This window comes from Miniopterus schreibersii (assembly GCF_964146895.1).
Source record: "Miniopterus schreibersii genome assembly, chromosome: 8".
NCBI classification, from domain to species: Eukaryota; Metazoa; Chordata; class Mammalia; order Chiroptera; family Miniopteridae; genus Miniopterus; species Miniopterus schreibersii.
The window spans coordinates 1446119-1459925 of record NC_138109.1 but is presented as its reverse complement, the minus strand read 5'-3'; the positions used below and the strand labels follow the sequence as shown (position 1 = coordinate 1459925).

The following is a 13807-nucleotide window of genomic DNA, read 5'->3' as shown; positions in this document are numbered from 1 at the left end:
GGGCGGCGGGAGTGGGCAACAGTCCCTGGAGGCTCCAGGGAGGGCGAGGCCTGGCCCATGGACACCGTGCCTGTGGCTGCTGTCCTGTCGCCGCCTGGGCTCCCGGAGCTCCCGTGACGTGAGCTGAAAAATCACTCGCCGCTCACAGTCCGGACACGCGAGGCCGGGCTGCCCACAGAGGCCCTGCGGGCGGAGGGGAGCCTCGGTGGCCCGGTGACGCGGCGAATCTCCGCGTGGCCCGAGGAGGTGCCCGCAGGCAGAGGGCTCCTCGCTCTCTCGGGGGGCTGAGGGCTTGACAAGCTCCGGGCGCAGAAGTTGCTCAGCTTTGGCCTTTGCAGGGCTGCGTATGCTTCAGTGCGCACCCCGCGGCTCCCCCGGCCTGTGCACTAAGGCGGGACGACTCTCCCCGGGGGCCTGCTGTAGAGAAACACCCAGCCGGCGGGAGCAAGGGAACGTGACACTCCGCCGCCGGGCGTCCGTCACAGAGCCCGGCCGTTTCCGACTGGGGGACAGAGCTTCCGAGCAGATAGGCGCCGGGATGAGCGCGGGGTGGCAGAATCGGTAGGAGCCCAGGTCTGTTACTCCGGCCCCATCCCCGTGGAAAGCCTTTCTCCCGCCGGTCCTGGTGCGGTGCAGATTGGGCGAGCGGTCAGCCCCGTTTAGACCCGATGCTGAGCTGGAATGAACGCTCCCCGGAGACAGGTAACAGTGAAACAAAGATGCTGGGAGACAGGCTGCTCCCCGAGGACTGAGCGCCTGTTCGCTTTCTCGGAAGCTCGAGGCAAGAAGACACCCGCGTTCCCGCGTCGCGCAGGGGCCGGCGTGCTCGCGCCGTTTCCCCGAACGGAAAATCGCGATGCTCCATGGGCCCCTTCAGCGTGTCAGGAAAGTGCGGCCCCGGCCCCGGCCCCGGCCCTGTGCTGTGCCCTCCGCAGCCGAGGACACAGGCTCTGCTCCCCCAAAACAAAGGGCAAGAGGCCAGGGGCTCCCTGTGCCCCTTCCGTCTAATCCTTCACCTGAAATTCACAGCCACCCAGAAAGAAAAGTTCTCTTCAAGGTCTGTTCTCATTTTTATGTGGACTTTTTTGCTTTATATCTGTTTTTTAATTTTTCTGCAATTGAAATAGGAGTTATTTTCAAAATGTTGAGTTCTCAGTAAAAGCCGCAGACGTCCAGGGAGCAGAGGCGGATTCGAGCCTCAGGGCCGTCCGGCACCAGCTGTGTCCCAAGGAGCCCCCGCCACTGCGCCGGGGACACTGCCGCGGGGGAGTCGCCCGCCCCTGGGGGTCCCGGGGACCGCCCTGGTTGTGCGCCCTTCGATTATTAACGCCAAACCGTTTCCCCAACGTCAAGGGCCTGGAGCCCCGTGCTAATGGTTTGCACCGGCGATGCGAGAATGCGCCCTTGTTATGTGGTCTCCGCACACATTTCGGAAAGCAATGGAATCCTTCTTGCAAATGAAATCGCATGTGTGACCCCAAGATGTTACAGGCAGAAGCAAAAGGCTCTGATGGAAGGGGCTGCCCACCCCCCACCGCCCGCGCCCCAGGAGCCAGTCCTCTGGGAACGTAAGGAGGGGCCTGGCTTGGGAGCGGAGAGCAAAGAAGCTGCGGGGCCGGTGCACACTTATGAGAAAACCATCGGCGCTGGGGACACGCCGCCTTCTTGGTCCAAAGAAATTCCACGCAGCATCCACCCTCCTGGTCAGCTCGGGGCCTGGATGCCTGCCACACGGGCGGGTCAGAGCCAGCGACGCCCGCAGCCCAGGGGCGGACCGGACACCCACGGGGAGCGAGTCAGCTGCCCTGGCTGCCCTGTCGGGTCTCGGGCTGTGGGCGGCTGGGGCCGCGTCAGCCTCCCAGCTGGTCAGTGCTGACCCGTCCCGAGGGCTGGGCCAAACCGCGCCATTTAGACACAGCTCTCAGCAGACAGCTCCGGGCTCTGCTTCCCGGGTGCCTCCTGGTGGTGGCACCCGCGGGGAGCGTGGCCCTCGAAGCTGCGGCCCGTCTGCCCTGGCTGGTTTCCTTCACGCACACCATTGCCTGTCGGCTCCCGGGCCTGTCAGCCTCGGGGGGGCCACCGACTAAGGGCCCCCGATGGAGCCCTTGTAGGGTCTCGCTGAGCACCCGGAAACCCTGCTCTGACCGAGCGTCCGACAGCCACCCCACAGCAGGACAGGGCTTGGTGGCAGAGGTGAGCGGGCCTTCGCCTTGGCCCCCCCAGGCCCCCAAATCTCGGTGCCCAGGTCCCCAGGCTGACGGAAGGGACCGAGCCTGAGTGCACGCGGCCCCACTTACCTGCTCGTTGATCTGACACATGGTGAGGTTCTGGTCCTCGCAGGAGCACGCCACACGGATGTACTTGAGCCAGCTTCCCGCCCCAGCCGGGCTGGTGTCCACGCAGAACTTCTCGCCACCCAGGTCTTCGGAGACCTGCCGGGGAAGAGAGGACACCGAGCAGGTCAGAGGCATCGTCTGTGCAAGAGCCGGCCGCTGGGCTCAGAGGCGCAGGCGGCTCGGCACCTGGGCGTCGCGAGGCGCCGGGCCCACCCCGCCCGCCTGGACGCCCGGAGCCCAGGGGAGGGAAGGGGCCTTTTCTGTCTCACCGGGCGGGTCACCGGCCCAGCGTCGAATGTGCCGCCAGCCCCGCAAAGTCTCCCCAGCAGAGGGGCTGCCCCGCGTGAGAGAGCGGAGCCCCCCGCGCCTCAGAGCAGGGCCCTCTGCCGAGGGGAGAGGGCGCCGGGCGCAGAAAACCGCTCTCAAGGTAAAGGTGTCGGGCCTGTGGCTGCACAGGAGCGGGGGGGGGGGGGGGGGGGCGTGCGCAGCTCACACCCAGGCCCCCATCATCCTGAGAGGCAGAAAAACATCTTGTTTTCTGAAAAGCGGAAAATTTCACCTGACACCGTGGCTGCCGCCACTCAGCCTCTCTCGCGCCTGCGAGGCCACGGGCTCCTCCTGACAGGCGGAGGGAGGGTGGCGGCTCCTCGGGCCACCTCCAAGCGGCCCCTGTGTGAGAAGACCCGGCTGCTGTCCTAGCTCAGAGAGGGACACCCCCGAAGCGGTGGACCCCAGGGGAGGCCGCGGGCCGGGTCCCACCCCCACCCCCACTCCCACCCCCACCCGCTCTGTCCAGCGCCCCCGGGGGTCCCATCTCAGCCATGGGAACAGCAGCATCTGGGGGAACATCTGGGGCAGCCCCACCCAGCACAGGGACAGTGGGAGGGGCCAAGGCCACCTCCTCACTGAGGTCCTGGTGGGCAGGTGTTTCCAGCTGAGCAGGTGATGGGAGCAGAGCCTTAGGTGGGCCCAGTGAAGTTGGGACAGGGGGTAAGTGACCTGCCCCAGGGCAGACAGCGGAGGCCGGCTCTGGGTACCACGGCGTCTACTCCCCGGAGGTTCCCCCACTTTCCCTGTTATGAACAGTAAGGACCCGGGGAGGGAAGGAGGCTGTTCCCCGAGGCCTGGAAAGGACACCTCTGGCCAGAGAACCAGGGCACTTTGTAAATAGTTCATGTGGCCCCCAAATATCCACAGACACTTTCTCAATGGCCGAGGGCCCCACGAAGTTTTGGGGAGGCGGCTGCTTTGCTGGGGGAGACACAGAACCTGCCTCTCCACGGCCCCCGGTGGAGCCTGCGGCAGCCCCTCTTCTAAATGACAAGTGTCTGAGGGACCCGTGGGGGCCCTGCTGGGCTGGCACCTCCACAGGCTGCTCTGGAAACGGGCTGTGAGCCCAGGGGCCCCCGTTCTGAGAATTCTCCGTTTTAAGGGAACTTTAACCAAACGGGCCGAATTCTGAAAGGAAGGATTCAGAGGGTCTGGGCAGGATGGAGACAAGAGACGGCAGGTGGGGACAGGTGGGGACTGGGAGGGAGGCGAGCTCCCCATCTTTGTCCCGGCCCCCCGGCCCTCACCGCTGCAGCCCAGGCCCTGGGAGGCGGGGGCGCGGGCGTGGCCGCTGTGCCATGTCAGCAGGCCCCTGTGGGCTGGCTGGTGGGGGGCACGCAGACCACGTGGGAGGGGTCCCTCCACTGCATGAAGGCCTCTCGGGGCCCCTGCTCTCACCTCCCACCCCAACTGCAGGAAACCTGCCGAAAACACCCAGCACACAAAGCCTGTGGTTAGTGGCACCTCCGCTGGGTGAGGCAGCCCCACCACCTTCCTCTGTCACAGGAGGAAGCGGGCTCACTGGTGGGGGCTGGAGTCCCCTGTGGTCCCCAGGCCACAGCATGGGCCACACAGGGCCTGGCAGGGACAGGGCATCTCTCTCACCCTGTGCCTGTCCCTGCCATCTCCGTGTGTGTGTCCCTCTGTCACCACATCCCCAGCCCCCGTCTGTGGCTCAGAGCCTGGGCTGCAGTGCTTCTGGGGTCTAGCTGGCTCAAGGGTGTCACCTCACCCTGACCTCCCAGGACTTGGGGCCTGTCTCCCCCAGAAACCCCTGGAAGATGTAACTAACGTTCTAACTGCTTGGAAGCTTCTCTCCACCCAGTCTGCACTGCGTGTGCGTGCGTGTGTGTCAGGGTGCCAGTAGGGTGGTTGTGGGGGACAGTCCGTGTGTTTTGGGAAAAGACTAATGAGCTGCGATGAGGAAATGGCCCTTAGCAGCCCCCACGAGCCACCTTCCCCGCCTTCCAGGGCCCCGCCCTCCGCCGCCTCTACTCACACGTCCCCAGTGGGACCAGGGCCTGCGCCATCCCTGGGCTGGGATGTGGGCGTCACAGGCAGACTTGAAGGCCCCCGGCCCTTGGGCATGTGCCCTGCGCCCCGGACTCTGCATTCGGCCCTGCAGACTTGCTCCCCGTGGGCCTCCATCCACTGCGGTGAGAGGAACTCTGAGCAGGACCGGGGTCCTCTGCTGTCCCCTCTCCCTCCGTCACCCGCAGAGCGTGACTCACCCTTTAGGTTCTCACTGGACTTGCTCTGGGGGGAGGTGAGGAAAAGCCCAGGCAGCTGGAAGGTTCCAGGCTCATCCCATCCTGCCCATCCCACACCTTCCTTAGTGTCTGTGGGCGAGTCCACACCCCGCACGGGGACCCGCCGCGTGCACCCAGACAGCCCTGTCTACCGTTGGCCCCAGTGCAACACCAGGAACAGAACAGACCCTGCCTTCCAGAAACTTCCGCTCCCCGCCCTGCAGAACAAGCCTCTTTCCCACTGGACGGCCTCGCAGGTCAGCGTCCCTGACTCGTGTCCCCCAGCCCTTCCCTGTGCCTCGGCTCACACCTCCGGGCCTCTCCGGAGTGTCTGAAACCAGGCCCGGCTGGCCGCTCGCCAGCTGGGGACGCTGGGCTGGGCCTCAGTCTGTCCTTGCCCCTCGGGGCACACGCATGAGCTCAGAGGCCACAATCTTCTGGGGGCCCCCCCACCCGGCTCCCCGTGTGCCCCCCTCTCTGGCCAGCAGCCTCCCTTTCTTGATCACTCATGTAAGCGTCCCTCCCGCTCAGTCCAGAAGACCTGGGCCCCGGCCACCGGCCCTTTGAATGGTCACCGGGTGGCAGTTACTTCCTGGGGGCCCCTGAAGGGCAGAGGAGGTCTTGGTTAACCCCTTCCTTCCAGAGACAAAACTCTACCTTTGAGGGGTGCCAGGTGGAGCTGGCCCGTCCCCCAGTCTCTCTCCAAACATAGCACCGGCTCTCCTGCCTGATCTGAGTCCAAATCCTGGCTCGGGCTGTGAGGCCGAGCCCCGGAGTCCGGGAGCCTCCCGAGGAAGCTGCCCCGCTCCCCGCGCCCCCCACCCCGGTCCCTCACCAGCGCCCCCGGCTCATAAATCCCCCACCAGAAATGCTGTTATGAGCAAAGGAATGGAAAAATTCTCGACCTTGACAATTTTTTTGCACATAATTTGAGGTTTTCCTGCACTGCTAATTTGTGGGCTCTGCTGGGCCGGTTCTCTCCTGTTTCGGGGGCATGGCCAGCGGCTGGCCCGTCCGGGGTGACCGCACAGGTAGGGACACGAGGCTTCTGTCATCGGCCCGCCCAGTGCACTCGGGCGAGTGGACAGAGCGCCCAGGCTGCCCTTGGTCCCCGGGTCCCACTGCCGTATTGGGGCTCCCCCGGCACAGTGTCCACCTCCACCAGCTGGGCGGGCGCCCGGGAGGGGCTCCTCCTCCCCTCCGACTTCCTTTTTGTTTTCATTAACCTTCACCCAAGGATATTTTTTTTCATTGATTTTTAGAGAGCGTGGAAGGGAGGGAGGGAGAGAGAGAGGGAGAGAAACATCGATGTGAGGGAGACATCGAGGGGCTGCCTCCCGCATGCAGCCCGACCGGCGGGCCGGGGGTCACACCTGCAACCCAGGTACATGCCCTTGGCCCGGAATCGAACCCGAGACCCTTTGGTGTGCGGGTGGACGCTCTAACCGCTGAGCCACACGGGCCACGGCAGACGCCTCCTTTAAGGACCAACAGGCTGTTTCAGCGCCACAGGCCCTGGCCGCAAAGCCGCGTGGGCCTCTGTCCGTGGGCACGCACGCACCTGCACACACCTGGTGCCGATTTACGGCGCCCGCGGGGCTGGAACAGAGAGGCCATTCTGTGGTGGAAGGAGGGGGGAAGGCGTCCTGGAAACACCTCCACGGGGTGCAGACAGCGCCCGGACGAGCCCATAAATCCCGTCCCGACTTTCATTAGGGGGCTCCGTGATGAGATGACCACGCGTTGCCGCCAAATGTGGCTGGCGGGAGGGGCGCGCCCAGGCGGGTGGGTGAGGGACCTGGGCCCCACCTCCTATGGGTGGGAGGGAGGGGAGAGAAGGGGGAACGGGGCAGACAGCAAGGGGGAAAGCAGGTAACTCAGGGGAGCGGCTCCTCCAGGATGGACCCAGCTGCCCCCTGAGCGCACGAAGACAGAGAGGGACAGAGAGCCAGCGTTTTCTGGGGCGCGTGTCTGGGGGAAGCTGGGTAGGGCTCCTAGGACGCCCAGGCCGGGCCAGGTCTCCAGAGAACAGCTCCAGGCCAGGGGCGCGTGTGTTTTGGGAAGTAAAGGCCAGGGTCCGCTGGTCTGAGAGACCCAAGAGCGCAGCTGAGACGGGGAAGCCGCTGGCGCCTGACGGCCTCGCTCAGCGTCAGCGACGCGTGGAGCCTCCCTGCCAGAGCCGGGGCCCGAAACCACACTCGGCTCTGTTTTGGGGCCACTGATGCCTTCGAGGATCGGACGAAAGTCACGGACCACAAATTGTCCAGATAAAATGTCATGTGAATGCCTGAGGGTCGCCCACAAATACTCAGACACATGGGGGCCATGGAGCTTCTCAGTGCTCACAGGCCATCTCCCCGAAATACCCCGACATTCGCCTCTAAGCCCTGCTGGGGAGCACGGCCCTGGGCGCCCGCCCGCAGCCTGGGTCCCTGGCCCAGCCCAGCACCGCCGGCCGTCCTCTCGACTCTGCCGCCTTCCCTGCCTCCTCCCTTCTACCTGGCCCTTGTTTTAATGCCCCCTCGTGTCCTTTCCCTCCTTGGTCCAGGGGCTGAGCCCGAGAGGGCAACTCCACCAGCAGCGCCTACACCTTTGGCAGAAACCGGAGGCTGAGACGGTGGCCAAGCCCAGCTTCCGCTGACATCCCGTCGCCCCCGTGCACCCTGCCAGGTCCCCTGGAGTGGGGCTCACACACCACGATTACGTAAACGGCACATGGGGGCAAGAAGAGGGGCCACGTAAACCCGGGCGCGGTGGCTGTCCCTCACTGTCTGCTGCGGAACCGGGTCCCCAACGTTTATGGTCTGATTGGGGTGTTAGGCGCTGGGCCTCCTGCCAAGCCCGGGTCTCCTCCACCGCTCGAGTCTGCAGTTTGTCTCGCGGGCCGGGAGCTGCAGCCCCGAGCCGTCGGGAGTAACAGGCGGAGATTCACACTAGTTCCTCCCTCGACAGGGAAACTAACGAATCAATACAGACCTGCGCAGGCACAGGACCCCCAGATACAGGCTCCCTCGGGCGATCGGCAGTGAGAAGGTGACCGGCAGCAGGGGTCTGCTGAGACCTTAGGACCAGTGGCTGAGTGGTTTCTACAGGCAGCCGGTCTGAGGGTGGGCAGCCTCGCAAAGCGGTGAGAGCCCCGTCACCATGAGGATTCAAGGAAGGCCGCGTGGCCATGCCTCCAGGGCGCTCTGAGGGGAGGCCAGACTGTGTGAACCACGTGTGCCTTCCCAGCCCTGACGTGTCAAATTCCTAATCTGATGACATGGGGGTGGTCCGGGTCCTGCCTCTGTTTCCCCTTTGGAGCTAGACAGCCTCCTTCCTGCTTTTGGGCTGTGTGGAGGCCTGTGGCTAAGGGAAGGTTCAACTGGCCTCAGCAGAGCCCCCACCCATGCCTTGCCTGGCACTGGGAGCCCTGTGCTGATGGCTGTGGGTGCTGCTGCTTCAAGCTGGCCGCACCGGCTGGTCAGAGGCCGGCCCTCCTGGGTGGGCACAAGAGTGGACTCCTGGCTGGTCGAGAATGTTCAGTGGCTGGCCCAGGGCCCCAGAGGGAGAGACCAGCTCTCCAGGGAGCAGGGAGGGTTCTGTACGCTTCCCCTCCACCCACCTGTGAGCTCAGAATGTGCACACGTCCCCAGCGAGAAGCCGGGTCCCTGCGGAGCCTCCCCCAGCACCAAGACGGGATCTCAGCCGCCGGCTGGGTGACAGGGTCAAAGCAAGGATTTGGGGCTGGACTTGAACCCCCCGAGAAAGTCAAGATACTGCAGGCCTGGGCCCTTCCCTCTGACCCTCTGAGGAGAGGGCTGGTGTCGCAGGGGCAGCTACTTGCTAGTGGGTCCTGCAGAGGGCTGAGCTAAGGTAGTCCAAGTATAATCTGGGTGCAAATGCTCTGACTTTTTGTGCCCCCCGACCCGGCACCACAGTGGGGGGGCCCACGTGTGCAAGCACGGTCCCTCAGGGGCTCGGCCCTGCCCCAGCCTCACCGGGCTTCTGCTCCTTGGGTGGGGGCAGACAGCCACAGCCAGTCCTGCACTCCTGGGTGGACCTGGAGGCCAACCAGAGCTTGGTGCCCAGGGGAGGGCAGTTGTGAAAGGCCACTGATGTGCTAACATTGGGGACAGTTTGGACAGGTAAAGGCAGGGTGCAGAGAAGCCCCCCCAAATCCTGGCCTGGTGTATATAGTCCTCCAGCTTTCAGGTTCCACCCCAGCTCCCGGCCCCCCCAAGCAGGCCCCAGGCCGCCCCGGCTCCTGGGGCTGATGTGGTTAAAATGCTCGCAGCCCTAACACTTGCCAAACCCCAGTTTGCTGTGAGGTTGGGCCGGGACCAGGAGCTCTGAGCCCGCGGGTTGCACGCCACCACAGACCCCGCTGTGACATTATCAAGTGACACTCTCTTGCTTTTTTTTGCTGCTGTTGTTCATGGAAAAGACTGAAAAAAAAAAAAGCCCAAACAACCCAAACCAAACGCATGTGGTGGTATCTTTGCCCTGGGGTCAAGTTGGAGCCAGAGTCTGCCCACAGGAAGCCACTGAGTCGATGTGAGGCCCCTGCGAGGTGTCACACACATAACCTTTCTCTGGCCACATAGATGGTGACAAACTGCAGAGCCTGTGAGCGGGCACTGTCCCCAGCAGGTGCAGAGGAGTTTCCACAGTGGCTAAGCTGCTGCAAATTGGGGGATGGGGGCTTCCAGGCCCAGCCAGCACGTCCCCCAGGGCCTGGGGCCAGCTGCCCAGACTTTCTCTCTGCTGGACAAAAGCCCCAGGTGTAGAAACAAAATGCCAGGTCGAGATGGCCCCCAAGGACCTGAGGTCTCCTCCCCCGACTCCATCCCCCTGGGCTGGGACTCATGCGCCTTCCAGCCTTGGGAGGAGCTGCTCTGAGGCCCAGGGCCTGATTACCCTCAGACCCTCTGCAGTGTCCCCATCACTGTGGACAATGCCGACTGCGCCCAGAGTGACTAACACATGCACCTCTCAGAGAACCAGAGAGGCTCAGAGTCCCTCACCCTTCCTCCTCCGATATCCTCTCCCCCACCCTACAGACTGCTTGCTGCTCCAGCCGCTGGTCACTGCTGAGCCTCACCACTGAGTCTCTAGTAGCCACATGTGTAGATGAGGAAACTAAGGTACAGAGGAGTTAGGTAACTGATCCGATGTAGCACAGCAAGACAAGGCAGACTGGCTGGATGCTGGGCACTGGTCTCACCTCTTTAATGATCTGTGGGGACCAGCTCTAAGCATTCTGGCTAGTCTTGCCCTTCTCACCCCTCCTGTACTTGACCATGGTGGCCAAGGGTGACTACAGCTTCCCCAGAGCCTTGCCAAGGACTATGGTTCAGTCAGGGCTCACTGAGTGTCTCCATGGGTGGGTGGATAAATGGATGGATGGATAGATGGATGATGGGTGGATGGATGGATGGATGGATGGGTGGATGATGGATGGATGGATGGATGGATGGATGATGGATGGATGGATGATGGATGGATGGATGATGAATGGATGGATGGATGGATGATGGATGGATGGATGGATGGATGAGTGGATGATGGATGGATGGTGGATGGATGGATGGATGATGAATGGATGGATGGATGGATGATGGATGGATGGATGGATGGATGATGGATGGATGGATGGATGAGTGGGTGATGGATGGATGGTGGATGGATGGATGGATGGATGGATGGATGATGGATGGATGGATGGGTGATGGATGGATGGATGGATGATGGATGGATGGATGGATGATGAATGGATGGATGGATGGATGATGGATGGATGGATGGATGAGTGGATGATGGATGGATGATGGATGGATGGATGGATGATGAATGGATGGATGGATGGATGATGGATGGATGGATGGATGATGGATGGATGGATGGATGAGTGGATGATGGATGGATGGTGGATGGATGGATGGATGGATGGATGATGGATGGATGGATGGGTGATGGATGGATGGATGGATGATGGATGGATAGATGGATGATGGATGGATGGATGGATGGGTGGATGATGGATGGATGGATGGATGATGGATGGATGGATGGGTGGATGATGGATGGATGGGTGAATGGATGAGTGGATGGATGGATGGATGGATGGATGATGGATGGATGGATGGATGGATGATGGATGGATGATGGATAGATGGTGGATGGATGGATGATGGATGGATGGATGGATGATGGATGGATGGTGGATGGATGGATCATGGATGGATTGTTGAATTGAATAATGAATGAGACACAGAGTCCCCCATCCTTCCCAGACACCTTTGGCTTCCTCCACTTCCCAAGGTGAGGTATAAGAGAGCATCCTGCCAGGAGTTATAAAGGTGGAAGAACACATGGACACCCCTCCCAGGAAGCCTGCCCTGATCCCACACACCAGAGCGTCTCTCACAGCCCCTGCACCATCACAGGGCGATTACAGTGAACTTCATTTGGCTGGTCCCCAGAGCCAGGCAGACAGTGGTGCCCCATCACTGTTTGGGGGACAGAGGGGTAAGGTGCTTCAGGACAACTGAGACTGGCCTTTGCTCCCTGAGTCTTTCTTTCCTCACCCCCCTGCGTCACCTGGACCCCTCTCCTTGTTTTTCTGTGGGTTTCTCCTCTTTGTCACTGTTTCTCTGGAATCAGGGCTGCGGTTTTCCCTGTGTCCAATGTCACAGTGTCATTGTCCTGTGTTCATGGTTACAGTGGAATTTCCCCTGGGTCGAAGGGGCAGTGCCCTATGTCCCAGGGCGGAGGCCATGCTGACCTGTCCACCTCAGCACCCCGAGGGACCTGGCACACAGTAGGTGTTCAGGGACAGTCTGGCGTGCAGCCAGGATGGACCCGGCCAGGTTATATTTAGCGCCTTCCCCGAGGCTGACTCAGTCTCTCCGAGCCCATCCAGTCTTCCTCCTCCAGGGGACACGTCGGTCTAGAGAAGCTCCGTGACTCATCGCCTCCCGTATCAGGCCTCGTGGTCTGAGATCAGCTCCCACAAATAGCTCCGATCTCAACAGGCCAAATCTAAGCAAATACCTTGCCAATCCCACAGCGAGCACTCCGACAGACAAACATGGGCATTGGCAGAGGGCTCCTGGTGCGGAGCGTGTTGTCTTTGGACGCTCCTTCGAACAGCCAGCTCGCGGGGCCCCGCGCGGGCCCAGGCACACCTGCGCGGCAATGCGGCCTGGCCGCGCCTTCGCCTGGGCTTCACGGAGACAGGAGCCGCTTTGCCTCCAGATGCTTTGCCGTCGCGATCCCACCTCCTAGAATTTGTTTTTTGTGGTGTTTGTTTTTTTTTTGCAGGGGGGCCCAGAGCTCAGCCATCGTCTAGCTGAGCGGGGAGGGGCCCAGGGTCCTGTAACTGTAACTCAACGGGCCCGTCTTTCCCGACCCTCCCGGCACATCGGACGCGGAGTGACTGAGATGCTGGGCCTGAGGTGCCGGGTTCCGGATCCCCCCGGTTCCATCCGGATTCCCAGGTCTCCCCTGCTGCCCGCCTCAGGGGTGGACCTCGCGAGCTGCGCCAGGCCGGCCGTGGGATGTCAGCTCAGCCCGAGCCATCCCCCTGGGAACCCACAGCCGGCTTCCTTCCCAGGCTGTGGGCATGCTGGGCAAGATCCACGGGTTTGGGAATGATTCATAGGCCGAGGTGCGGCGGAGTCAGGCCGGGATGACAAATGGAACCGATTAAATGCAGTAGGTCTCCCTCTTCCTCCGTGTCCAGCCGGTTCGGTCACCTCTCACGAAACATATTCAAGGAATTAAAAGGGTCCCCCGCCCCGCATCACGATAGTACCTGGATTCCTTTCAAGTCCTCACTGACCAAGTTCAAACATCTCTTCGGCTCAGGAAATAGAACCTAGATGGCTTATTAAAATCTAACGAGAAGGGTTTGCAGGGCACCATGTCTGTGAGGGGCCCCTGGGAGCCCCACAGTCTCCCCGGGCAGCTGAGAGCAGCCGCGTTCGGCGTGTGCCTGGGTGAGAGCCTCGGGGCCTCGTCAGCGGGACCTTTCTTTGTGGATTCTGTTGCATTTTTTAATTTGAAAAGAGGCGAAGGGTGGGAGGGCTATGCTTTTTGAGGAAGCCTCGCGTCTGACCTACTCCGGCCGCTGGCTTTCCGCGCTGTTCTCAGGATCAGGATAAAAGCCCAGGGAACCGGGGCTCTGCCGCAGTGACAGGCTCGGCGTGGCGGAGGGTGGCTCCCCTGTCCGCTGTCCTGAGGTGGACACACCCCCAGGGGGCCTTCAAGAAGAGCTGTACAAACTCAGTCCTCTGTCCTCAGGGTGGGAGTGGAAGAGGGGCTGGAGGGCGGCTAGTCCTCGCCGTGTGAGTTTGGCTCTCGGGGTATCTGGCCCGTCCCCCGACAGTGACAAACGATGTGGGTGCAGAAGCTCCCTTTGACGTCTTCCTAGTCAGTGGTGGCCTCCCAGGGGGTGATCATGTTGCCCCTCTCAGGTGGCAGAGGCCCCCCCCCAAGCTTCCCCCAGATGGAAGCCTGGTCTTCGGTGTGGCTCCCGAGCTGGGGTCTCTGTCCTGGAGACTCTTGGCCAGAGCGGTCCCGTCTGGTGACTTCCCCACGGGTGCTGGATCCAGCCCCACACAGCGAGGTCTGGGCCAGGCAGGGGGCCGTGGTGGTGGAGACGCACCCCCAGGTGGCTGCTCGCTCTGCCCCCGGCCACTGTCAGGGCCTGGCCACAGCAGGGACGTGACTCTGCAGAGACTCTGCCTCCAGGACCCCGAGCGGCCCTGGGGCCACAGCCAATGAGAAAGCCACTGTCCTCGGGTGTCTGCCGAGGCTGGTGGAGAAACGCCTGGATGCGCACGAGTTCAGGTCCCGGGATGCTTAGCTCGCTTGCAGAGAGTGAATCGAGTTCATTCGGGGGGAGGG

The 13807-nt window shown here is 62.3% G+C and overlaps 1 protein-coding gene across 3 annotated transcripts in view; it reads right to left on the bottom strand.

Moving 5' to 3' along the window:
* The window catches only part of PRDM16 (PR/SET domain 16), a 266524-nt gene that overhangs the window by 38971 nt on the left and 213746 nt on the right, over positions 1 to 13807 (bottom strand). For all 3 annotated transcript variants that reach the window (XM_081145608.1, XM_081145610.1, XM_081145609.1), the window contains exon 4: positions 2298 to 2432. In XM_081145608.1, the coding sequence (XP_081001734.1) occupies positions 2298 to 2432 (135 nt within the window). The remainder of the gene's footprint in view (positions 1 to 2297; positions 2433 to 13807) is intronic.